Here is a 27273-nt window from a genome sequence, read left to right as displayed (position 1 = left end):
ATTCAGGGACAATTTATTGTTTGCTTTTTAAATGATAACTTGAATCATCTTATGAACTCAGGAGTGTGCAGCAGTGCGAAGCTGGTATTGATTATTTTCTGTATATTTTTATTACCAAGCCATGTCTCCATTAAGAAGCATATTGCTTTGCTGTAAAGCTCATTACCCTATCAAACGGATTTCACCACTGTTAATAAGAAATGGGAAATGGTGTGTTTTGAGGGTGTTCGTTGAGGACATCCAAGTGTAGGTATTAGAAGATAGTTCAGAATAATCAAGGTTAAATAGTTTACTAAGTAGAGAGAAAATAAAAGGTCGCTCCAATTTTTATTATAGTTTAGAAACAGAACAGATTCTGTCAGCAGTGACTTAAGTAGTGAAAGTCCAGTAACTTTGGTTCACTTATTAGAATGCTGTATAAATTGTTTAAAGTCATTCTTAAGACAGTTAAGTTTAAAATAAAAAAAGTAGTACAGTTGGTAATTTTGCCATTGTTTGTTTAAGCCAATACTTGCTGATGAGAATGGAGGCTGTGCCTTTAGGTCTTGTTAGGTTCCAGGGTTCCGGACAGACTGGGGTAACTCACGACAGCATAGTAACAGCGAGACGGCCCTCACCTCTGCTATGACTAGAGTCAAGTGATACTGACGTTAGTGAGTTGAGGGCATCTCCGATTAACAGATAAGGAAGGATTACTTCGGAGGAAGTAACCTTGAGAACGTTATGAGCATGTATTGGTCAGTTATTATACTTTTGAGACTGAGGTAGTTCTTTTTTTTAAGAATAAGGCTTTTCATTTTACTTAATTCTGTTTCTAGTATGGAAGTCACGGCGCTCTTGTGTGTTCATCATAGAGCGGATTCCTTTTCGTTTGACTACTTTTGTTAAGAATAGTGAACTTGTGCTTTCATTCCATGTGAGCCTTAATAGACAGATTCATTGTATTTTATCAGTGCTAACTCATACAGTTTATTTGAAGAACATACTTTATTTTTTATTTTCATTTCCAATAATCTTCTCAGTGATATTTTATACAGTTCTTTAGTCATGGCTTTAATAAATGTCTCAGTTGAGTCCTTAGCCTTTACACACACACACACACACACACACACATACAAACACACACACACGCACACACACAGAGTGTATACATCTATCACCACTTATTTATCTGTTCATTCATTCATTTATCCATCCACCCACCCGCCTGTCCGTCCATCCATCCTTCCATCCATCCATCCTTAGCCAGTCTCACTACATAGCCCAGCTTGGCCTTGAACTCACTATAGCCTACGCTAGCCTCCAATTCTGATCTTCCTGCCTGAGCCTCCCCAATGCTAGGACTCCGGATGAGTATCACCAAGCACACCCCAAGTGAGCTTTACTGTTACGTTACATAGAGCATTCATTGTGTTAGCGTTTTTCATTGCTGAGGTATATTTGTTTTCTTTAGATGCCAGAACAGCGGAACCTTATTCTTCAAGTCTAATGGAAACCAATCCTCTGGAATGGCCAGAAAGACATGTTCTTCAGAACTTAGAAACTTTTGAAAAAGCTAAACAAAAAATGAGGTAATATTGGAGCTTTTAAAAATGCATGTTCAGTATTTTCAAATGAATACACTTAATATTTTAAGTAATATTTCAGTAGCTTGTAATTTCATTGCAAATTAAAAAAAAGGTGCTTTTTTCAATAAGCAGGTAATCAGTAGAGTAGTGTATTGATTAAAAGAGAAAGATGTCTTTCTTTTCATTATCTTGGTACCTTCCAAATGTGCCTAACTTGTGAGTAATGTCTGTCTAGCTTTATAGACATCTTCCATCAATATACATGCTTACTTTCCTTTTTTATTGCTGTGATAAAACGCTGGCTAAAAACAACTTGGGGAACAAAGTGTTTATTTGACTTACATATCCCAAACACAATTCATCACTGAGGGAAGTCAAAACAGAAACCCAAGCAGCGCAGGAACCTAGAGTCAAGAATGGAAACGGGCCGTGGAGGATGGTCCTTCCGTGGTGTGTTTCCCTTGCTTGCTCAGTTTGCTTTCTTACATAGGCCAGAACCACCTGCCCAGAGTGGGTAGTGCCTTCTCGTGGCAATCGTTAATTAAGAAAATGACCCACAGGTTTACCTGCAGGCCAGTCTGATGGAGCGAGTTTTTCAGGTGAGGCCTCCTCTTTCCACATGAGCCTAGCTTGTGCAAAGTTAACAAAATGTTCACCAGCATGCACATGTGAATATATAATGTGAACCATACAGGGGCGTGTAAAATGAAGTGGAGTCACTTGTTTTGAGCCATGTTTATCCACATAGGAAGTAGGTACTCTCAGAGACAGAAGTGGGTACCCAGGTGACAGGGTTGCCTTTGATCTTTGGCATTGTGCATAGTGGTCACTCAGTGTGTAATTGCAGGATAGTGGAGTACAAGCTCCCTGACATTTCTCTTTCAGTGTTTAGCTCTTCTGATAAATTTTATGACCTGCTGTAACCTTTTCTCGTACTGTCCACAAGTGTTGATTAAATACCAGTTGTCGGGCACTGAAGACATACAATGAAGAGCACGCATCTCCTGAGCTCCTTTTTTTTGGAGAGATAATCAAACTTGCAAACAGCGGCACAGTTCCTGTCAGAATGGGTGACTAGCAGAGGGAGGGGTAGTCCAGACATGCAAACAGTGTCGTGACCCTCGTGTCGTCAGGATGGTGACTAGCACAGGGAAGGGTGGCCTGTGTGCAGGTAGTGTCTGTATTGGTGCTCTTTATCACTCTCAATTTGTGCGCAGTGCCACTCTGACCCCAAATCTGTGGCTTCCATAGTCTCTTGGTGAGGTTTCTCCCTCATTGACATTGAAGTGCTTGCTGTAGCTTACCTTCTCTTGAAATTCTCTGACCTCTGTGCCCCTGTTCTATTCTTCTTGTTCTTAACCCTACTGTGGGTTTACTCTCAGGAACTTCAGCGTTGTGGTTTCAGTTTGAGCAGAGAGTTTAATGTGTGTGCTTAGTTTGTCTGGAACCAGAAGTGTGTGTCAAGCATTGCCTTTCTTTCTTGAGTCCTTTATAAATGCTGCAGCTCGGTGTTATGTTCCTTTTTTAATCACTAACGACCATGTTATGGCTTCTGTAGAAAGTGTTTTCTGTATCTCCTTCCACCCTTACGTCCTGGCATCTGCTGAGAGTCAGACCTGTGTAGTCAACTGTAAGCCGTGATTGTGGGTTCGCAAGTCAGAGTGAGCCCTATTCACTATATTACAGTGATATTTGTAAAGTAAGTGGTCAGGAAGGACTGCAGGTGCTTCAGTGGGAAACCACATCAGATTCCTGTGTCAGAGCAAAAGCTACGTTGTGTGTTTTCAGAATGTTGTTAGTGTTAATGCGGCTTTAAGTAGGGAGTCATCTTATGGTGAAAGTCAGAAGGCACAACAATTCAGTCTTAGACTCAGCAACCTGTGCCATGGCATTCGCCACATCAGAGTGGGAATGAGATCCTAGTTTTATTTTAAAGTTGCGGGACTGTTATGACAAAATGCATGCAGACGTTTAAAGCTTAGTTGCCAGTGTTATTTTCTAAGCTGAGACGGATCTTGGTAGAGCAATTCATCACAAATTGGGCTTTTAAAAGCTGCTTTGAAATGCTTATGTTTGGATTCTATATAAATGCAAATCATACATTTCCCATTGCATCCAGGCTGTAATGCAGTTGTGATTAGTACTGATTAAGGAACATTGTAAGATACTATTAAAGAAGCTCCATAGAAATTAAATTAAACTCACAGTGCAGTTCCTGCCCACCCAGAGTATGAAATTCTGAGAAAATGTTCACGTGTTCTCTTGCTAGACTATTTTTATTAGACTTCTATCCCATTTAACAATAATAGGACTAGACATGGGAAGTGGATCTGCCTGCGTGTGATGGTCCTTAGTGTAAGAGACACGGGTCTAAAACTTAATGCCAGTATTTTAATCATAGAGTTATTCATAAAAATGTTGATGTAATTCGTGTAATATGTAAAATATAATCAAGTTGGGCTGGCACAGTGGCTCAGGGGACAAAGAAAGGTATTTGTTGTGTAGCCTGAGGGATTGAATTCAGTCCCCACAGCCCACTTGGTGGGAGGAGAGCATCGACTTCCACAGGTTATCCTTGGACTTACACACACACACACATAGGTGCACACGTATACACATGCGTGTGCATACACACACACTAAATCAATGAATATAAAAAAGTTAACATTTTGAATTGCTTTGGAGTTGAGTGATTAAATTCATGGTGACATAGTGATTTTTATTTCTGCTATGGCGGTAGAGCAGTTCAGAACATAATGAAGCGGTTCCTATTTCCTGAGATGAGAGCATGTTCATCCGTTTACTTATTTATCTATTTATTTACTTATTTATTTAGTGACTTGCTGTGTGGCTTTCTGGTTTATGGAGTGTCAAAGACAGAGGTGGCCCTTACTGGATCAGTCTCAGTTTTGAGCTATTTTGTCCTCTGTGTTACCCCCCACCTGCAGTGTAACTGAGGGTTGTCGCAGTCTCTACCTGAAAGAATAGGAACATGGCTGTTTTTAGGCATGGTTGCTGGTTGCATTTTATAAAGTACTTGTTAGGCATTACTTTGTTTTGCTATAAGACCTATTCCATTTTTTTTCTCAAGGAAATTTGTGAAGATTAAGAACATATTGTAGGTAAAAATCGTTTCGAAAATGTAAAGTCCTGCGTGTCTTTCAGATGGAAAAATAATTCAGTGTGTTCTCATGATGTTGTAAGCATGACTCAAGGAGACCTTGGAGAGAATTCCATTACAGTCTCATTTCATGGCCACGCTTTAAGAGAAAATTAGAACATTCAGTTCTTGGCCTCCAAAATTTATATTGTGGGTTTTCAGTTTAAATTTAAATTTTATAGAATTGGTAACTGTGTACTACTGAATAGTTAATGTGTTATTTTTAATAAAGAATATAATCATGATCGTTTCTGTAGTAGGATGATTAAAACAGAAGCCGCAAGTTCCCGTGTGACCTGCAGATTATTTAAAATCTAGTTCACAATTAAAGAGGCTGTAATTAATTTTCTGTAGATGTGTAGTTCCTGACTTTTCTTTTTGTATTGGTAGTGGATTTTGCTCTCACCATCGTTTCCTGCCTATGGTGGGTTTGAATGTACCTTTAATAAAACTATACAAATTATTTTCCCAGAACTGGTTCATTACCTCGTTCATCTGAACAGTTGCTGGGCCATAAAGAGGGTCCCCGGGACTCAATCACATTATTGGATGCTAAGGAACTGCTGAAATATTTTACCTCGGATGGATTGCCAGTTGGAGATCTACAGCCATTACAGATTCAAAGGGGGTGAGTTATAGACCTATAATTTGCAACTAATTTCTAAAAGTCATTTAAAAATAACATTGTGTTTTTCCCCATGTAGTTAATTGATGCTCTGAGCTGAGGCAGAATCCCCAGGTTTGCCTGCACTGTTTATCACTCGCCTTAACAGCCGCACTTCTTCAGTCACCAAATGTCCTTCTGTTGTGTGACCTTGAATTTGACGAAAACAAAGATGATGAAGGCAGCTCAGTATAGCTCCTGTAGAAGTCAGGGGCAAGGGCTTCTACTCCGTGTGGGGAAATACATTTAGCTTTTTTCTTGCCTTTGTTTCATTTATCCTTATTCTGAGTGTGTATAATGTGTGTATGTGGGGGTGGGAGGGGGATCACAGGTGTGCCACAGTGGTCACATGCAGCTTCAGAAGACAACTTTTTGGAGTCAGTTATTTCCTGCCACCTTTGCGTGAGTCGCAGGTGCTGAGCTCGGGTGATACAGAGTTGCTTTGTTAACGCCTTTACCTGCCAGGCCTGGAAATTCATTGTAGGAAGTTAGGCTTTGATTTGCAAATGTTTTTTTTTAATTTCTCTCTTCTGCATTGCTGTTTAGTTTTGATTTTGCCACCACTTGGCATGATGATTGTCAGTTATGACTACTAATGGCCAAAGTCATATCCTTCCTACTGAAGGAGGTGAGGAAGCTATGGCATTACCAAGTACGAACTCAGCATCTGCAGAAATAATTTATACTCAATTGACTTCTGAGACAGTGCTCACTCAGTTGCTAGTTAGCAAATGCTGGCTGCTGCTGGCATTGGCTACAGGTAAATAAAATTGTAGCATCAATTTCTTTGATGCTTTCATAATTTGCTCCAAATTTCTTTTTCATTGTTAACCAATCATTTAAAACATCTAAGAAAGGACCACAAAGGCCCTTTGTCTTACTCCAATCCCTTCTACCAAGTTAGTTTTGAATGCACTGTGATAAATATTTATCTTAAAGGTAAATTTTGGAATGGGTTTTTGTTATTTCAGAAATAGAGTCAGAGCACTGTTGTCTTTTGTGCGTGTTACTGGAGAGAAAGGGCAGAGCATCGCTGACGGCGGGGGGCTGTATGAGTGGGGTCGTAACGACCTCGTGCTCCCAGTGGCATAAAACTGGCATAACTTTGGGTTCTTTACTTTCTCGTGGCTTTGAGAGGTGGAGAACCCCTTTAGTGTGAACTCCGGAAGCAGGCCTCACACAGCTGCTCATCTCTCTGGTCATCGTACTGTGGTCCTTGATGGACCAGACCGACTCCATTTTAAGATTAGAAGCCATCTTATTACAAGGTCAGAAGAAGTTCATTCCTGTTTTTTGTAAAACTTGGATCTGAACAGGTCTTGACCCATTTTCTGGAATTTGACGTGTTCCTGATAAGATAAGATATTTTGTCAAATAATTTGGAAATGTTCTGCCAAGTTCCTACATAACCAAAAACCCTTGGGAACTCCCTAGCCTTGCAGTTTTGGGGGCTGTGTAAGTCCTACTGTCTCCTATGTTCAGAGCTGTTTTCTCACCCTGCTTCAGGGGGACGGCCCTGTCTGACAGAGAATTTGGGCGATGGTCTTTACTCTTGCTGGTGGAATCAGCAGTCCTATCAGATAATTAGTTCCAATGCAGAGATCAATGTACTGACCGGCCCTGGTGACCTTCCTCAGCCGTGCCCTTCGACTGCAAAAGTGGCTTTCAATTACAGAGAAGGAGAGATGTTATTAATGTACAATTCTCTGTGAAATTTACATGTTTTCATTTTGACATTACCTCATTCTGTAACTTGGGCTGACCACAGACTCGCAATATGGTTGAACTTGACCTTGGTCTTGCAATCCTCCTGCCTCTGCCTCCCAAATGCTGAGACTAGGGGCACATGCCACTTTGCCTAGCTCTTAGAAAACTGAATGGTTCTTTGACATTAGGAAAGAACGGGCATCATTATTACTGTGGCTTCACTTAACATAGTGGTTCTCAACCTGAGGGTCACGACTCCTCTGGACCCTTTCACAGGGGTCACCTAAGACCATCAGAAAACTCAGAACAGTAGCTAAATTTCAGTTATGAGGTAGCAATGCAAATAATTTTATGGTTGAGGTCAGCACAGCATGAGGAACTGTATTAAAGGGTCACGGCATTAAGAAGGCTGAGGACCATTGACTAAAGATGAATGTGGAAAGCTGAGCTGACCTGGCTGCTCTTGCCTGTCAAGGCACCACCCAGTTACTGTTCCATTACACAAAGGAAAGCCTTGCTCCTCACATAAACCAAGGAAATAAGAACATTAACAAAAACATATTCATCACATTTCTTTTAGAAAAACCAAGACGAGTGATAATTAAATATAAATAACGCACTGGGAAGGATTGAAATAAGAAATGATGAACAGAAGAGTACAATACTAAGTACTTGAGTCCTGTTTTACAGATTATTCATTCGAAGGATCCCTCATCAAAATAATGAGGCCACTGCAATTTACTAATGATACTTTTTGTGGAGCACCTTAGAGGTATTAGCATATGAGGGTTTTTAGTCATTAATTGGCACGTGTTTGACATTTAAATGTAATAATGTAGTTCTGAATGTAATCTTTGGTGGCTGAAGGACAGCCCTTCTTACAAGGTCAGGAGTGGGGTGGGGTGGGCAGGTGTATTGTCTGGTTCTCTGGATTTGCCTGCCTTTCCATTAGTGCACCTGTTCCCAGCTCTGTATCCAAGCCTCGGTTTCACTGTGCGCTGCTTCAGACTTTCCCCGTTTCCATGTAGCTACATCTGAGTTTGATTGGAGTTTCAGGACTGTGACTGAGGCCATTAGACCAGAGGGGAAGGGAGGCCCGTGACAGGGTAAGCAGTGATCTTACTCTGATTGCAGCAGCCTCTTTCTTCTCCACAGTCACCGTGGTCCTACAGGTGTGGGTGTGGAAGGACTCGAGCATTAATAGTTTATGATAGCTCAACATAAGATTAGTTCTAAAGGCCTGCTGATTGAGATATACGTCAGAAGAACCGACACTTAAGTCTCTAGACCTTCTGATCCTTGTAAAGTCGCTGATTCTCCACATCAGTGGCAGGCTGACTACACTCTGGGTTACAGTAAGAAGTAAAGAAGTAAGCACTTTCCTTGTTAGCAAAGATTCAGGTTAATCTTATTCCTCTCTCACAGTGTTTTAACTGAACAGAAATTCCTTCACCAAGGGCCGGGTGATACATTTTAGGGATAATGTTGCTTCCTGAATTTACATTACACAACATTTTCCTTTCTGATTTACTCATTCTCATAAAAATTTGTTCCGTGAGTACCATTGTACTTTTTAAAATGGAGGCCCAGAAAACAGATGGGGCAAAGGACACAGCCCTAGCCTGTTTCATTTCCTTCTTAGGCTTTCTCTATTCCTTAACTCCTCCCACCTAGCAGGATATTATTCTTTATCCCAGACTGGCCTTGAACTCACTACAGAATTTGCACCTAGGCTGGGCTCAAACTCAGGCGGTCCTCACACTACCTCCAGCTACCTAAACGTTAATGCTTTATGTCTTTGTTAGGGTTTCTGTTGCTGGGATAAATTACTGCAACTTTGGGGGGAAAGGGTTTATTTGGCTTACACTTCTGTATCACAGTACATCGTGAAGGAACTCAGGGCGGGCTCTTGAAGCAAGAACTGCAGCAGAAACCATGGAGTGCTCCCCACTGGCGTGTTCTCCATGAATTTCTCAGCCCGCTTTCTTAATCTGGGACCCACTGCGGGTGGTACTGCCGACCGTAAGCTGGACCCTCCCACATCAATCATTACCCAGGAAAATGCCCCATCTGATGGAGATACTTTATCATTTGAGATTTCCTTTTCCCAAATGACTCTAGCTCAGGGCTAGTTGATGGAAACTGCTCAGGACACCATAAAAACACTCACATGTAGGGGAGGCTTTGCCTCCTTAGGAATTTTACCTTTCTCTGTCATGTAGTAAACCTTAACTACAAATGAAACCTTTGTATTTCAGGGAAAAAACTTTTGTTTTGACACCAGAACTTAGTCCTCGGAAACTTCAGGTCTTGCCTTTTGAAAAAGCTTCTGAATGCCATTACCACGGAATTGAGTAAGTGTTTATGTACACTTTGGTGTTTTGTTGTTATGGCCTTTTTGATTTGAGTGTGGAGTGTAAGTGAAATAAAATGGCATAAATTGATAGAAACCCACATCTTTTTAGTTACTTGGTATTTTTATCAAAATTTCTGTGTTCCATACATTATTAATATGTATTTTCTCTGTGGGTCACGTTAATGTTCCCTGGTCACTAATTATACTGTAATTGCTTAGAAACTAGTAAGTGAGATGAGCTCTGGATTTAAAAATATTAATTATGTGTACATCATTATAACATTTCAGTTGCCTTTTTGCTTATTACTTGACCATTTAATGCTTGGGTAATGTAGTTTGATTGCATTCACCTCCCTTGCCCAACTTCTTATGTTTCTCGCTCCCTCTAATCCCTTCCCCTCAGCAAACTCCCTTCCCATGGCCCCTGCCCCTCTCTTCCCTTTCTGTGTGTTTTCTTACCACTAAGTTTAATTAGTGTTGCTTACAGAAGCATTTGTAGCAGCTATTTGAGCACCTTACCAAGGGCTACACCACTGAAGAAAATGACCCTGCATCCCCAGCTACCATTACTTGCCAGTGGCTCCTCAGGGAGGGTGAGACCTCTCCTGAATCCATGATGAGATGTTGCTAGGTCCGATCTTATGCAACTCTCATGTTGGGGGCCACAGCTTTGTGGCTTGATAAATCCCATGTTGTCTCTAGAAGACCCAATTCACAGCTCTTCTCCCGGGCTCCAGCTTTTGTATTCTTTCTGCCTCCATTTCCATCATGTTCTCGGTAGAGGTGCGTTTCAGGGCTGAGCACTCAGCAGTTGGTTTCTCTCAGCACTTGAGCAGTTATGCGTCTGTATTAAACACTGCCCACAGCAGACAGAGGCTTCTCTGAGCAGGGCTGGCAGCAGCACAGATATTTAGCAAAACCGCAGTGGTGGGTTCCTTCTGGTATGAGCTCTGCAGCCATTAATTCTTTTCTTTCTTTTAATTTACTCTTTGATGATTTCATGCATGCATACAATGTATATTCATAAACATCTACATTTTACTTCCCCGATCTGAATCTCCCTAACCAGGGGTTCATAGGGATGTGCCCTATATTTGGCTCTGGGATTTCATTAATAACCTTGTCTTCTGGAAGCAGCAGCATCCACCCATAAAGGGTACTTCCCATTCAAAGTCTTTTTAAATTAATTGTTTTACATGTTTTACGAAGCCGTGGGTTTTTATATAGTTACAGCCATCCTAGTTTGGTTAGCAGCACCCCTACCTCCTTCGCTCCTCCGTATCTTTTCCCCCATCCCTACTTACACCTTGCCACGCCTGAGATCACGCCCAACTTTCATGTCACAGTCTTTTCTTTGTGGGCGCTACCTCCAGTCTGCTCTTTCAGAAACACATTCTTGGTTTTATTTGGCTTCAGTTTTTCTTAGTGTTTACTTCTTTACTTAGAGAGAACACCTTCTGGCAGTATTGTTTTTGAGCTTCACTACAAAACTGACTCTCTGCTATGAAAAATGAGGATTTAGCTCCCCTTTTCTCATTGGTTTTTTGGCTCTTTATTTATTTGCATTTTATTTATTTATTTTCTTTGTGTGTATGTGTTTATGCACATGATTATGTGTGCAGTTGTGTGGCTATGGATGCATATGTAGAGGCCCGAGGATATGAAATCTCTTCCTTTCTTGCTCTCTGCCTTATTTCCTTCAGGGTCTCTAACTGAACCAAGAGTCAGTGATTTTCATGAAAGCTGATGGCCATTCCCATGTCCGAGCAATCCTGTTTTTTTTTTTTGTTTGTTTGTTTGTTTTCATTCTGTCTGGAGTTGGGGTTACAGGCATACACTGCCTCTGGTAGTTTGAATGTGGCTGGCTTTCATATTCTCATAGGGAGTGGCACTATTTGGAGGTGTGGCTTTGTTGGAGTGGGTGTTGCCTTGTTAGAGGAAGTGTCTCACTGTTAGGGGAGGCTTTGAGGTTTCCTATGCTCAAGATACTGGCCAGTGTCTCAGTCCACTTCCTGTTGCCTTCTAATCAAGATGTAGCCAGCACCATGTCCACCTGCATGCCAGCATGTTCCTGGTCATGTTGATATGAACTGAACCTCCAAACTGTAAGCTACCACCTCAATTAAATGTTTTCCTTTGTAACAGTTGCCCTGGTCATATTGTCTTGTCACAGCAATTGAAGCCCTAATTAAGACAATGCCATACTTAGCTTCTTACGTTGTGTGCTGAGAACCTGAACTCAGGTCCTTATGAATGCATAGCAAGTACTTTTGCCCACTGAATTATCTCCTATATAGGGCTGACTGACCTAGTTTACTAAACACACAAGGCTGATCCTGAACTCAGAGATACACCTGCCCCTGCCTCTGCCACCACATCTGACCCCAGGTTTTGAATCTATATTTAATCCTGTTCCTTACACTATGCCCATTGAGTTTTATCTCTCTCATTCCATTTGATAGGTTTAGAGCCTTCTACTCTATTTTAACATTTTATTTAATATTCATTCATGCATATGCAATGATCCTAATCTATTAAAGAAACCCAAATAAGAGTTCTAGATATTTTGCATGTAATTCACATCTGCGAGTTGAAAGCATAAGCTCTATTTGTATTCTCACAAAGTATCTCTGCTGAGGAAAAGCTGTGCTAGTAACCTCTTCCTTGCTACACCGACAGAATACCCCAGGACACAGGTGGTTTGGGCTTCCTTGGCCTCACGAGCTCACGGAAGCCCTGCTTTGAATACACAGTCATAGTTTCACCCGAGTAGCTGGCTGGAGTTTCTCCCGTATGAGAGCGTTGTAGATCATTGCCCCACAAGTGCCGTAATGCAGTCGTGTTTATCTTGTGCTTCAGCTCCCTCTTGTCCCTGTTGTTTTAATTTAATATAGGAAAAAGATTAATGGTGCATCTGAATTTGTAAACAATGTTATTATTCCTGTTCATTTATTAGACTATTAAATGACTATTTGTGCATTAGTGCCCAAACCCTCATGGCCTTTTATTTACAGTATCATGAAGCACATTCATTACAGAGTAGTTTCCCTCTGTAATCTCCCTAGTCTATTGACAAATCGAGCTATGTTCTTTTTCTCTACTATAAATTTGTGCTTATTCAGATGGGAACATTGAGACAGAAGGAACCATTCTGTAAAAGAGGGCCTCCCTTAGTCAAAAACATGGGTTTGTTAGGTTGTTGTGTCCTTCTCTTTCTTTAATTTTTTTTCTTTTTTTATTTACTCTTTGATAATTTCATGTGTGCCTACAGTGTATATTTATGCATATAATGTATCTTTATACTATCTACTTTTCACTTCCCCATTATGAAGCTTCCCTAACCAGTGGTTCATAGGGAGGTACCCTATACCTGACTCTGGGATTTTCATTAATAACCTTACACGAGTTTATAGGGGGAGGACACATACTGGTGCTCAGGATAGATAATGGCACGGAAATAAGCTTCAGAGTAGTTTAAAACTGCAGAGAAACTTTTCTTCATTGTCTAGATGTATTTTTGTGTAAATCACAAAACAAAATAGCTTATGGGTATTTTCTGTTAAGACCTGTCTTAGTTTGGGTTACTATTGCTCTGATGAAACACCATGACCAAAAGCAAGCTGGGGAGGAAATAGTTTGACTTATGCTTTCGTATTCATACTCCATCACTGAAGGAAGTCAGGATAGGAACTAAAACAGGGCAGGCATCTGGAGACAGAAGCTGATGCTAGGACTTAGCGGGCTTGCTCCTCGTGGCTTGTTCACCCTGGTTTCTTATAGAACAGAGGGCAGTCTGCCCAGGGATGGCCCCACCCACAATGGTCTGGGCCCTCCTGCATCAGTCACTAATTAAGAAAATGCTCTATAGGCTTACCTACAGTTCCATCTTGTGGAGGGATTTAGCTTATGTCAAGTGGACATAAAACTAGCCAGCACAGGACCCATAAAACATTTAGCTGTTCTTTTGTAGAAAATATGAAACTATTAATCATTTTTCCAACCATAAATATTTCCCTAACGTCAGATATTGTATTCTGTGTCTCTCCTTTTACCAAGTCGCCAAGTCATAGTGTCTTAAAGGGCATTTTAATGGCAGTGCAGGGAGCGTGTGCAACGTCCATAACTCAGTTGAAGGACATTGGGAGCACCTGGGATTTTGAGACAGTTAAAAGTCCACATCTTAGAAATAGAACACTGTAGTACAAAAATATCCTTAGAGTCAAAGGATCTGTTTCTCCCCACGCAGTTCTATACACAAGCTAATCTGCTAACATGGTGCTTCTCCAGAGCCTTCACACAAACTCACGGTTCTTAACTTTCCTGTATGTTTTATTTCCATCCCAGGATAGTGTCAGTAGTTTCAGAGTTCCTGCTTATCGCTCAAAAATAAGTTAGGCACAGACTAGAAAAACAATCAAGCCTGGAAATCTGTGATCTAACCTTGCTCTCCCACGGTCAGTCCTCTGGGATAAGAACTGTTTTCTCGTAGTTCAGGTAGTTTAACCCAGAGTTCCTCCAGTCTGCACCACACTTTAGGATCACTTAAGCAGCTTTGTATTTCAACTATATATAGGATACGTAATACAGTGTTGCTGTGTGTGTGTGTGTGTGTGTGCGCGCGTGTGTATACAGAGTGAAATGGTTACTACAGTCACGTTAACGAAGCCATCATCCACACAGTTAGCTCTTTTTTCATGTGTAATAATCATTTAAAGTCTAATGATAGCAAATGTTCAGAATGGAACACATATTGTCGTCCTCATTCCGTACATTAGATCTCTAGATTTATGCATCCCACAGAACTCTGCCATTTTGGACCCTTGGACTGACAGCACTGCCCCCTCTCCTAACCATGACCTCTATTCCACTGTCTATGTATTCTTTCTTTTAGAATCGCCTTTAAACCCTTTGTCAAAGAGTCAGTGACCATGTTAGTCTGGGTGTGTGTTTCAGCAGATTGTCAGATGCAAACATGCGTTGACTAGAGTGTGATGACCTTATTACGTTAACCTAAGAGACACTATACCGAGCGGTCACAGTTAGGCTCCGCAGTCACCCAGTGAGTGTAAGTTCTGATTCTGCTACTTAGGCTACATGTCACTGGTGTGTTGTAAGACTCGCTGTGGTAGAAAATAAATTTGATGATGCTGGGGGCAGCCTTGTACATTTGGTGGCTAATTGGCATGTTTCAGAATCTGACCCAATTCACCCCTCAAATAATCCTGATAGTGCCTCCTTCGGTAAGTACTACAAATCACATTTTGCTGCAGGCCAGGAAACAGCAGCTTAAAATAATTTAGCCAATCACATAGCTAATGGGTAAAGGAACCAGGTTTTAAATCCATATAAATCCATGGTCTATAGTCTTTGAAATCAAATATGTGTCCTGATTGAAAAATGACGTTCTGAAATCCTCATTGGGCTGTCAGGCATCTGAGGAGTGATATGTTCCGTGAGAGACGAATTCTGATGTTAGGCACCACGTTAGAACTCTTCAGGTGGAGAGGGCAGGCGGCAGAGAAATGTTTGAACGGTTTCTACTTCGTCAGTCTCCTGGGTGAGGCCGTTTGTGCTCCATGATGCAGTTAGGAGAGGGGAGGAAGTGGAGAGCTTTGCAAGAATCATCGATGCTCTCTCCCTGTGTGTTTATCTGTTGTGCTCAGCACGGGAGATTGAGTCCAGAAGCTTTTGCACAGCTAATACGTCATTGATTCACCGGATTAGGTTTAACCAGAATCCAGATATATAGGCAACCAGCGTGTTTGAAAGAAAGTGTGCACATCAGGTGAGGAGTGAATTGCAGAAAGAAAAAAAAAAACTTGAAAGTGTTCTGAGCTGTCAGGCGAGGCTGTGTTGAATTCCTTCATGCCTATAAATCTTTGTGTTGAAAATCAACTTGCCCTTTCCAGCAGGAGTCCGTTTCCCACTGCTACACTGGAGTCATGCGGAGAAGTTAGGGGGTGGCTAGAGTTTTGAGAGGCATTAAAACCTCAGCCGTGCTAGTTTGGAAATCGTCCAAAGGATGAACTTAATTTGTTGCCACAGAAGCCCAGTCCAGAGGACTCAGATGGCTTCACATTGTGGACCTTTCTGTCGTGTAACAGACTTGAAAAAAGATGAGCTGCAGAGCAAGTGGGCCATTCAGCCAAATTTCCAAAAATTCTCAGGAAACTAAGGACTTTTAAGTCACCGTCTTGCTGTTTTCTGTTAGAAAGGGGGAAAAAAGTCCTATTGTTCTCCTGAATGTTTGACTTTAATGCTCTCTCCTCATTTTAGATACTGCTTGGATGACCAGAAAGCTTTAGAAAGAGATGGGGGATTTTCTGAACTGCAGTCTCGTCTTATTCGTTATGAGACCCAGACCACCTGCACCAGAGACAGTTTTCCGGTCCCCACTGTGCTGAGCCCTCTTCCGTCCCCCGCAGTTCTGTCAGAGCCACGGAGTGTCCCCGACGGAGAAGCACTACAAAGCGAGCTCCGAACTGAAGTCTCTGGTTTGAAAAGGAGATCTAAAGATCCGAGTTGCCACTACCCCCAGAAAAGGTGACCTGTCAAGTATGCAGAAGCGCCTTCTCCGGAGAAGTGTTTTATTCTCTGGAGGGTCGCTTTCTCATTTGCCTCATTTTTTTTTAATGCTTCCCTCTGCACAGGTTTTTAGATTCCTTCCTTTATACTAGAAAGTTCGTTTATTTGAGTGGTTAGCTGGTTTTGCTTGTAAGGTATAAAAAGAAATGACTTGGAAAAAGAGAACTCTGTTACTTTCTATGCCAATGCACAGTCCATGAGCACAGTGGGGCTATAAAGCTGAGAAGTCAAGACCAGTAGGGGAAGGAGGGCTCAGCGGAACTGTTGAGGGTGGTATTTGAAGGTGGAATTTCCTGACTCTCTGTGCCATCGCTGCCTCCTGCTGGCATTGGCCCTCAAGCAAGAGGCTCCACAGGTCCCCATTTAAAAACCACTTTACATGTAAGTAAAGCGTTAAAGCCTACATAGTTAGTATATTTTATGGAACTTTTTTTTTTGCTAGCTGAATAGTTCAAATATATTAGAATTTTGATGTTGATTAAAAATAAATACTGAATTTATAGATCTTTAGACCATGTGTCAGATTTAGGCCCTTGAAATAAAATACACTGTAAGTTCTAGCTATATTTAAACCTTTAAAACTAAGTATAAAATATGTAGAAATAAAGCTTTCAAGTCTTTTTGAACAGGTGAAAATATGAGAATACTATCTCCTGGTATGAAATAGCTAAATGATTTTTATGAGAACTTTGTTAGCTCGTGGCATTTTTTATGTCCGATTAAGTTGCAAAGCAAAAACCGTTTAAAAGATTTATCCTCAGAGAGAAAAGTATTCTGTAGCCGAGAGGAGAGGAGGAATGGCTCCGCTCCTCTGCCTGTTTTGGAAAAGGAAAACATTTCCAAGTCATCGCAAAAGCAAATAGAAGTGTTTTAGAAAAACTGAAATAAGAACCATTTTTTTAAAATTATATTTGTATTTGTTTTCATTACCTATTTTGCGCAGATAGTTGCTGAGATATTATAACACAGAGCTTTGTGGTTTCTTAAAATTCCTTAATGAAAATATGAGTGCATAATGGGGTGTTAAGTGTGTAAACGGAAAGGTGTCCTCAGGTTGCTTCCCATGTTGGCTACAGAGCTAGTTATCACTTGCCTTCTGTTTTAATTACTGCCCTAGCTATTTCTCTGTTACTCTGGTAAAGTACCCTGAGACAGCAAAGTAAGGGAGGGAAGGCTTATCCCAGCTCGCGGCTGAGGTCTAGAGTCCTTCCTGGCAGGGGAAATCACAGTGGTAAAAGCTTGAAGCAGTTGCATGTATCACATCCACAACCGGAAGCAGAGAGCAATGAATGCACAGTGCTGCTCAGCCCCCTGATGCAGTCCACCCCCCAACATTTAGATGAGTCTGTCCACAGCCAGTCAGTGCAGTCGTGATAACCTCCCGCAGGCGCGCTCAGAGGCCATCTCTCAGGCGAGTGGAGAGTCTGTCAAGTTGACGACACTATCACAGTGACTAATTCGCAGAACTGAAGGAATAACAGCTTTATTGTTTGGTGTCAGTTATTTAGTGCAGACTAGCAAGAGATTTTCTCGACTTTGTCTTTGCATGGAAATATTTTAATATTTCAAGCAAAGAGTAGACTCCATTGTTGACTCCTTCCATTTTTACTTTGTCCCTCCTTACAGACTTACGAAATCAGAAAGTTCTGATTGTCTGCTTTCTCAGACAAGTTGCAGTAATAATCGTTACCATCACGTGGGGACATCCCGAAAGCCTCACACAGAGCGGTCTGTGTCAGTGCTTCCAGCTCCTCGTCGCGAGGCTTCCAAAGTCACCGCAAAGACCGGTGCAGGACAGAAGAGCGCATGTGCATCAAAACCACCAAAGCAAGTTAAGGAATCGCGCTCACAGAAACACACACGGGTAAAGACTTCCCGCTTTCCATATGTGAATTCTTAAAAACATAAAACAACATCCAGAGTTTATAATAATCCAATGCAGTAAAGATGAAGAAGGCGGGAGCTCAACCCTGGAGCATTTGCCTCGCATGTGTGAAGCCCAAAGTCCAGTTTCCAGTGCGGCCAGGAAGGACGGTAGATGATGAGAAAGCGGGCTGTGGTGTCAGTGACACACATTAGACAGAAATTGATTATCTGTTATAAAAGCTGGCATGCCAGCACATCCAAACAGGAACGTTATAAAAGCTTCCTCTCTATTTTCTATGTCTGACATTTTTCTTATAAAGAAAATTTCCCTGCCATGTATACATTCCTCAGCTATGCATAACTGACATTTGGGTTTCAGGTCACGGGTCGTGATGTCAGTCCTTTTCACCAGTTACTCTAGGCATTTCCCGCTGAACGTAAATCCTGTGACGTCACAGGCATCTTTCTCAACGGTTTTCTCAAAACAGCCGTATTCCTCTTAAGTGCAGGCAGATGATGCACGGTTCATTTATGATCTTGAAACAGGGGCAGCCGCTTGAGCCATGTCAGCCGCGTGTTCCTTTCTGTTGCAGATGCTGAAGGAGGTGGTGAAGGACACGCTGAAGGAGCAGCGCATCACCGAGGCCCACGAGTGCTTCACCGCCTGCAGCCAGAGGCTCTTTGAAATCTCCAAGTTCTACCTAAAGGTGCGGTGTCTTGTCTGCTCGTGGGGGCTTTAGTCTGCGTTGTGATGTTTCTGTCAGACATAAGTGTGCAGGTAGCTCTTGTACTGTTACTGTATGCTTGCTGCCAGGATGCTTTGAAATGGACACAGAAAGACTGGAGTAAAACTGCTTTACATTTGATTTATTTGGCTTTAGCCTTTGTGTATAGAAAGCTGCTTCAACCAGAGGCCTTAGTGTTTTTCCTCAGACCTTTTACTAAGTTGGAGCTTAAGCATTATTGGTAATTATTTTATGATAAAGCTATATGAAGCTGAAAGGCAAGTATATTATTTTAGAAGCGACCCTTACTGGCCAGATGTAAAGAGTTTGGGGGAAAGGGGTTCCTCAGGTGATAGTTTTATTTGTTTTTCTGTTAAGTCATGTGGTTTTGTGTGTTTATTGTATGTGCATTCAGAGGCCAAAGAAGGACAGAGAGGCAAAGTCCCTTACTGAACTGGAGTCATGTCATTTTGGCTTTCATGCTAGACAGTGAGCTCCCAGGATCCTCCTGTCTCTACCTTCTAATTCTGGAGTTAGAGAAATACCCATCCATGTTTGGCCTTTTACATCGGTGCTGAGGATTTGACCTCAGGTCCGCGTCCTTACTCACAGGCATCCTTTTCCACTCAGCTGTCTTCCAGCCGTTGGGTGTCGGTTTTCTGGAACTTAGGTGCTGGTTTATCTTCTCTGCCTTAGATGTAACCAGCAAGGATAGGTAGATATTTGGTTAAGATTACAGAGTGACACATGTACTCAATTCCTTCATTTAAATCTTCTCAAGAAATGCAGTATTCCTAGAAAAATCAAGTGAAGAAAGAGGTAAGAAAAAAAACTGTAGAAAAATACCTTGTTGGATATTTTCAAAAGCACATGAAAGCATATGCCGAGTAAATGTAGCTCTAAGAAGCCTACCTGATTTCTGCTGGAAATACCAATGAGACTCACGCTGCTTCAACCAGCAGGTTCTGAGATTCTCGGTGTCAGCAGATGCTGGAAACACTGGAAAAGAGAGGAAGGTGGAGGAACTAAACAAACCCACAGAGTGAATAACCTTCTGCCACAGCGGTGAATATGGGTCTTTAAATGGTTCTGTGCCCACACCTCTGCGGCAGTAAAGTCTCCAGTGCAAAGAAAGTATTGGGGTGCAGTGAGCAGCCAGCTGGACATCTCTTCCCTCCTGCCTTGTGAAGCTCAGGGCTCCCGTATTTTCAGTGTCTCTCTCTTAAATAGAGGAGAACAGCCAAGGACTAGCCAACTTCTGTGGATAGCTTCTGACTCAAGTGAGGCAAAAGTGTAAACTAAAGAGAACTCTTGAGAAGTAGAAAGTGAGCCAGGCGGTGGTGGCGCACACCTTTAATCTCAGCACTTGGGAGGCAGAAGCAGGCAGATCTTTGTGAGTTCTAGACCAGCCTGGTCTACAAGAGCTAGTTCCAGGACAGGCTCCAAAACCACATAAAAACCCTGTCCCCCCCCCCCCCCAAAAAAAAGAAGTAGAAAGTGGAGAAAGTTAGAGAATCTCTAATTCTCCCAGAAGAAAACTGTGCCCATAAAGCCAGAACTACATGTTATCACCAAAACCACGCACAGAGACTACTAAGACTCCTTTTGGTTAGAGGGATGAGAAGTGAGTAGAAGGGCCTTCTAATAGACAGGCTGAACAGCTGGGCTGGGGATTTTATAAAAAATAGGAGCCAAATGAGAAGAACTCTAGAGAGAAGTGAAAACTGGATGCTTGGCCGAGAGAGCTGTAGGTTTCTCTTACATAGCTTTCTTCATATGGGGTAATGCTCCCTCTACCCTACTCCCCAGAACTTTTATCATGAAGGCATGTTGGATTTTGTCAAAGGTTTCTCTGCACCTTTTGTCTTTAAGTCCATTTATGTTGAACCATCCTTACATCTCACGGATAAAACCAACTTTATCCCTGGTTAATATTTTTGATCTGTGTCTGTATTTGGGTTGCAGGTATTTTGCTGGATAATTTTGAATCTATATTCATCAGGGATATTACCAGTTTTCTTTGTGTGTTCTCACCTGGTATAATTTTGCTGTCCAGCTGCCCATCTGCCCCAGGGCTCTGGGTTTTTTTTTTATAGGAATATTTCTATTACTATTTTAATCTTCTTAATTGTCATAAGTCTGTTTAGGTTGTTGATCTCTTCTTAGTTTAATTTTGATGATGAAGTCTCAGCAACATGGCTGCCTTTACATGCTGTACACACACACATACACACACACAAAGAGAGAGAGAGAGAGAGAGAGAGAGAGAGAGAGGCTCTCTCACTCACACACATAACAATTAAAGAAAAAGAAAAGGAAGCCATAGATTTAGAAGAGAGCTGAGGAGGGGTTACATGGAAGGGGGAAATGATGAAATTATATTATAATCGCAACAAATAATAATAATAATGTTCCCAGAACCGAGGAACTTGGGCTTCTTGCTGGAAAAGACACTGCTTACCCAAGTCAGTGAGTGAAAGTGACACAAGCCATTGGAGTGTCACAACTTCTAAGCATCCAGAACATTTTCTGGGTTTTCCCAAGAGAAAGGGCAGTTGCATATTGAAATGATCGAGAATTAAATGCTATTAAAGTTCTCCATGGTATCTTAGTACACTAGAACCAGTAAAAAGCACCATAAATTTACTAGAGAGTAGGGGAAGGAAGGGTTCCATGGCAGGCGTTGGAATTGCTACAAGAATTCAAAGTGGCTGCCTTGGTGAGATGGAATTTGCTTGCTAGAGGACTCTTTTATTTTTTTTTCTCCTTTTTTTTTGTACAATTAGGGTTTTCTTTATAATTTTGTGTTTTAATTTGATATGTCCCCCCAGCCCCCCTTGCTGGGAATTGAACCCAAAACTTTGCACATGGTTCAAAAACACATTTGAGCCAAATCTCCAGCCTTATCATGATATTTTAGAAAGTAAGACTATATTTGTGTTCCTCTTCGCAGTGGAGTGAAATAGCCAAAGAAGGAAAAGTGCATGCTTATCTGAACAGTCAGTAGAAACTACATGTTCACTTTCCAGATTGTAAAGCATCAACAGCAGAATGGTTGGGGTGAGCATGGGACGGCACTGTTAGAAACACAGGATACAGGGCGTGTGTGTGTGTGTGTGTGTTTGCTTAGAGGGTTTCTATACTCTATATAGGGTGAGACTACCTTGTTACGTTGATTCTGGGAATACTTCCCTAATTGCAGTGGCTCTTCTAGAATTATTTAGGGTGATCTCAAGTAATGTAATTGAACCAGGCTCCAAACGCTGTGTTTTATTAATGTCTAGGATCTTAAAACATCAAGGGGTCTCTTTGAAGAAATGAAGAAAACAGCCAACAGCAATGTAATGCAGGTAAATAAGTTATTTTCAAGAAGCCACGCTCAGTTAAATCAGTATTTTGTCTCGGGGTTACATTTACATTAAAAAACAGAGATGGTCTTTTCAACAGCATCCTTCTGAAATGTCCCTGATACCTATCAGTGGCTCGGGCAAAGTATATAATAGCTTCATCAAAAAAGATTTTCTCCAAAAGATATTAAAGGAGAAAAATGAAAAAAATAATCAAAAGAGCTAGGGAAAAATACATTTTGATTAACTGTTTTCAGTTGGTTTAACTCTTTTGAGTGACCCTTTCTAGACGTACTTTGAAATAAAGATAAGAAAGTAGGCGAGTCATCACCTGGTCCACTGAGGACAGTCACTGGGCTCATATCTGGATGTGGACATCAACATGCATTTATTTGGAAAATACAATACCTTTAAATATAAAGGTTGAATGTTGCCTTTTAGCTTTACAATTTTCTGTGTTATTTTTGAAGATTTCTCTTTTTCAAAAAAACAGAGTTGCAGTTTAATAAAGATATTTTACTATTGACTTACACAGGAGGGTAAGGCAAAGAGGTGGTCAGGAAGGAAGGACACACCTAGAGCGCATTTAGATGTTGTGTGGATACCTGACCGTGGGTATCTTGCAGAGGGTGGTTCCACAGTTGCGTCTCTGTTTTCTTCTCCAGGTGATCGAATGGGTGTTGGAAAAGAGCAAGAGATAAGCTGTTGTTCTTCCGTTCCTATGAAGACTGCACACCTATAAACTTAGAGAATAGATGGTACATGTGTGAAGAGGACCCTAGTGTCCTGTATTTATGTGGTTTTAGTGACGCTCTGTTCGTGTATTTGTAATCAATGCACTTCTTTTGCAGCTTCACAGTATTTTAATCTATATTTTTATATATTTTAAATGTTTTAACTCTTGGTTATTTAATTGTTTAATAAACAATAATATTTCTTTACTTACTGGGTTGTGTATCCTTATTATTAGGTCTATTAAGTTTATGCCCGTCATAGTTTGAATGAGAATGTTCCCTTCAGGCTCTGGCATTGGAATGTTTAGTCTCTGGATGGTTCTACTGTTTGGGGAGAGCCAGGAGGTGCAGCCTTGCTGGAGGAAGTGTGTCACTGTAGATGGGCTTTCATGCTTCACAGCCTTACACCGCTCCTAGTATATGCTCTGCTTTCTGATTGCAGTTCAAACTGTGAGCTCTCAGCTTCTGTTCTGCCTGCCAGCCCTGCTGCCTGCTGCCTCTGCTCCACCATCATGGACTCTAACCCTCTGGATCCATAAGGCCAGACAAATTCTTTCTTGTATAAGTTGTCTTGGTCCTTCTGTTTTATCATAGTAAGAAGAAATTAACTAGGACACTACCCTTCCTGTGTATTCCAACAGCAAAGCTCCGTCTGCTCCAACTTAGAAACGTTCTACTAAGGCCACTATTTTCAGAAGTATTGTTTATTTGGCATCAAAAGCAGAAAAAATGACAATAATTGTAAAAATAAGGCTTATTCTTTAATGTAAATTTCCATGGTAGAAAGTTTGGGGGAGACACAGAGAGATGGCTTTGTGCTTAAGAGCACTGTGTGTTCTTCTAGAGCACCCAGGTTCAGTTCACAGCACCCATATGGTGGTTTATAGCCGTCTGTAACTCCAGTTCCAAGGGCTCTGATGCCTCCTGGCTTCTACAGGCACCATAGATGTGGTGCCCTGATATACATGCAGATGAAACACATGCATATCAAATAAACCTAAAAAAGTTGGTTTCTTTTTTTCCGGCTTCTCAGACCATGAAAGAATCACTCAGAAACTATCTTATTTAAATCACTGCTTGGCCAGTCACTTAAGCATGTTGCTAGCTAGCTCTTATATCTTTGGCTAACCCATTTCTATTAATCTGTGTATCTCCACGTGATTGTGGCTCACCGGCAAGATCCCAATGTGTTTGCCTCTGGCAGCAGCTACATGGCTTCTCCCTGACTCCACCTACTTTTTCTCTATATCTTTTCCAGCCTGGTTATATTCTGTTAAGCCATTGGCCAGAAGCAGCTTCTTTAGTCATTAACCAATAAAAGCAGCACATAAACAGAAGGACTTCCCACACCATTTTCTAAATACTAATATTTTCTAGTATGCATGTGTTATTGTTTTAAAATACTTTGAAGTTTTCAATCAGAAAGCATATGATTATGTGTATTCATGTGTCAGTTTGTAGCCTGCTTTTCACCCAGCAGTACAGGCAGCCTTTTGTCTGTGGTTTTGTTTTCTGGGGTCTCAGTTGACTTTGATCTCCTGTAATCAAAGTTGAAAATGAAAGATAGTACTTGAATTGTACATAGCGTGTTGTTCTATGTGCTGAAGTCGTGTGTCATCTTGCCGTCATCCTTCCCAAGACACCAGTCACTTTTGGGCAGCAGTCCTACAGTGTGCATTCCACCCATCCATCTCTCATTTAGTAGCTCTCGTTTATCAGACTGGCTGCTGGTTACCAGTGCTGTGTCCGGTCAGCTGTAGTTTGCTTGCAAAGGCTACGGAGCCCCAAAGCAGTGTGACGCTAGTAGTCTGGCCATGTCAGAAAAGTCGGGGGGCACTTTCTTTCAGTGGAAAGGGAAAAGGCATCTTAATGGGGCAGAAAAGATAAAAAGCTCTAAGGTTGCCAAGGTTTGTGCTGGAAACAAACCTTCTGTATGTAAAGAAAAAGGGAGAGGTGCAGATTTTGCTCTGAGAACAAATCTATATGTAAAAAAGAAAGAAATGCAGGTTTTGTTGTTGCATTTTGTAAAAGTTAGGATTGAAGTAATTGCGTGCTTAGCAAAGTTGGAAAAGTTATTAAGTTTGCACAGGAAAAGACCACAGCATATGTAAGGATTGATACTATCCACTGGCCTCTTGGAAAAATGTGTTTGGCGTATTTTTCATATTTACTACATTTGCTATTGAATATAATACTATAGGACCCTAACAGTGATGTAATTCAATTGAGCCAGAATTTAATCCTTCATTATTAAACTTAAAGTTTTTCTATAATTAAAATTTTTAGAGCTCTTCTTAGTATGTCACTGATGGTTATTACTGAATCACATTTCCTAGGAAGTAAAATTTCTGGGCTTTACGCTTTTCCATACATCTGCAGACGGCTTACAGAAGGGTCTGCACTTTGCCTGGTAGAATCCCCTTTTGCTTTCTGTGAAGTTGAAATAGCTGCAAGTGACATTTTGGAAACACGCTAGCAAAATTTATATTGTTCATTCCTGCCTTTTGCCCGTTTTCTTTTTTGAACACTGGCTTTTTTGCTTGCTGGTTGAGAGGAATTTTTACATGTTAAGGGTGTTGGCCTGTTTTGCTCGTGTTCGGTGCTCAGAAATTTTTAGCTCTTATAGAGTAAGTTGCCATTTTTTCCTTTGTAGTCTCTTCCACTTCTCGAAGTTTGCCTAATGTGTGTGTGCTCTGTTTGCTCATGTGAAACTAAGGCTTTCAAAAGGTGTCCTTGAAGCTACTGATTGGAAATTCTCCCCTTTTATATAAGCTTTTACCTCATAGAATATTGCAAGGAATGAGGGAATATTTTAAAGATTCTCTTTGATCAGCAAATTTGTCTTTTGAAATATTTTATAGCAATAGGCTTTTCTAGTGTACACTAATAGACATTTATAATGTAAAAGGGACTAGATAGCTTCACAGAACACAGTAGATTAACAGGCAATCTGGAAAGATTTATCTAGAAACAATAATAGCTATAGAAATGAAAACTCTAATGGCCTGTTTCCTAATCTGAAAGCAGATAATAGTGCCAACTTCCTGGACATGTGATACTAATCAACATTTATTTTGGACTAATTATGTACCAGATATGCTTCTAGATGGTTCCATGTGTCCCACTGCTGACACGTGAGGTAGATATTCCCCTTTGGGGATTAGAAATTGAAGGACAGTAAGCTGAAGTACAGTGTCTCATAGCTCAGAAGTTACAAAGCCAGAGGCAGCTTCAATTCTTTGAATCACAATTTATCCAATCTCTCAAGTTGACATACACAGCATTTTGTTTTCTTTTTTTTTGGCTCCTGGTTTTCTATCATGCTTAATAAGATTATATGTAGCCAACATATATAATGAATATATACCAATAGGTAAATTTAAAATTAAATTAAAATTAAACTTATGTATTAATGGTAATATAAACATTTTAAATATACATTCAAATTTGAGTAAAGGCTGTAAGTTGATATGACTTAATATTTCTTTTAAGTGGATATATGTAGTTTCAGGATTTTGAATAACTTTTGTAGTGCTATTTGAAATTTGGCAAGTATAAATTATATCAGTCTGACCAGTAAAAGACAAATGCATAAACAATAGTGAGTTGAATTAATTACTTACTTAGAGTGCTTGATATAGGCAAGTATTTTTTTTTTTATCAACAACCGCAAAGATGAAGGATTTACTACCTCAAGTCTTGCAATGGTGATTGAGACATCTTGCTTAAAAGTGCACCACACACCAAACTTTTCTTTGGAAAAGACTTCTTCAGAAACACAGATCATGTATGGACGGAGGGGGGAGGACCTAGGACTTACCACAGGGCAGGGAACCCTGACTGCTCTTTGGACTGGAGAGGAAGGGGGAGAGGAGTGGGGGGAAGGGGAGAGGGGTGGGAGGAGGGGGAGAAGAATGGGAGGAGGGGGAGAAAAGTGGGAGGAGGGGGAGGGAAATGGGAGGCTGGGAGGAGGTGGAAATTTGTTTTTTTTTTATTATTCTCCTTTTATCAATAAAAAAAGAAAAAAAAAGAAACACAGATCATGAACAAATGTATTCCTGTCCTTACAGAAACATGAGTGACCTCACACCATATGCAAATATTCTCTTGATCTGAATATCTGTCCATATGGGAATATCAATGATAAACTGTGGGAATGACCTCACACCATATGCAAATATTTTCTTGATCTGAATATCTGTCCATATGGGAATATCAATGATAAACTGTGGGAATGACCTCACACCATATGCAAATATTAGCAGTCTGATTCATAGTTCTGTATTTAAAACCACAAAATACACAGAAGAAAATAAAACCCTTCACCTTTGGATAAAACAAGGCTTCCCTAGAAAAGACACAAAATGTGTAGACTTTAATACATTATAACTTTAAAACATTAATACTTTAAAACATTCTATTTCAGCTCTTGTCTTGAGAATATGATCAGGGAGAATTTGTGTACAATGCACAAGAAACTCTTAGGGCTTAATAATAAGATATAACCCAGTTTTTTAAATGTGCAAAAACTTTGAGACAAACATTTTGCAAGACATCAGAG

At 40.8% G+C, this 27273-nt stretch overlaps 1 protein-coding gene across 2 annotated transcripts in view; it reads left to right on the top strand.

The window, feature by feature from the left end:
- The window catches only part of Mtbp (MDM2 binding protein), a 62447-nt gene extending 39524 nt beyond the window's left edge, over positions 1-22923 (top strand). The window contains exons 15-22 of one of the 2 annotated variants that reach the window (XM_075960998.1): positions 1454-1571; positions 5201-5356; positions 9358-9453; positions 15732-15998; positions 17667-17904; positions 18500-18613; positions 21916-21981; positions 22644-22923. In XM_075960998.1, the coding sequence (XP_075817113.1) occupies positions 1454-1571; positions 5201-5356; positions 9358-9453; positions 15732-15998; positions 17667-17904; positions 18500-18613; positions 21916-21981; positions 22644-22679 (1091 nt within the window). In that variant the 3' untranslated portion in view covers positions 22680-22923. The remainder of the gene's footprint in view (positions 1-1453; positions 1572-5200; positions 5357-9357; positions 9454-15731; positions 15999-17666; positions 17905-18499; positions 18614-21915; positions 21982-22643) is intronic. The other variant, XM_075960999.1, reaches the window with a different exon arrangement.
- Positions 22924-27273: the final 4350 nt, after the last annotated feature.

The sequence above is a fragment of the Microtus pennsylvanicus genome, chromosome 2, assembly GCF_037038515.1.
Source record: "Microtus pennsylvanicus isolate mMicPen1 chromosome 2, mMicPen1.hap1, whole genome shotgun sequence".
Taxonomy (NCBI): domain Eukaryota; kingdom Metazoa; phylum Chordata; class Mammalia; order Rodentia; family Cricetidae; genus Microtus; species Microtus pennsylvanicus.
The sequence above is the reverse complement of the archived record's forward strand: the minus strand, read 5'-3'. Positions and strand labels throughout refer to the sequence as shown.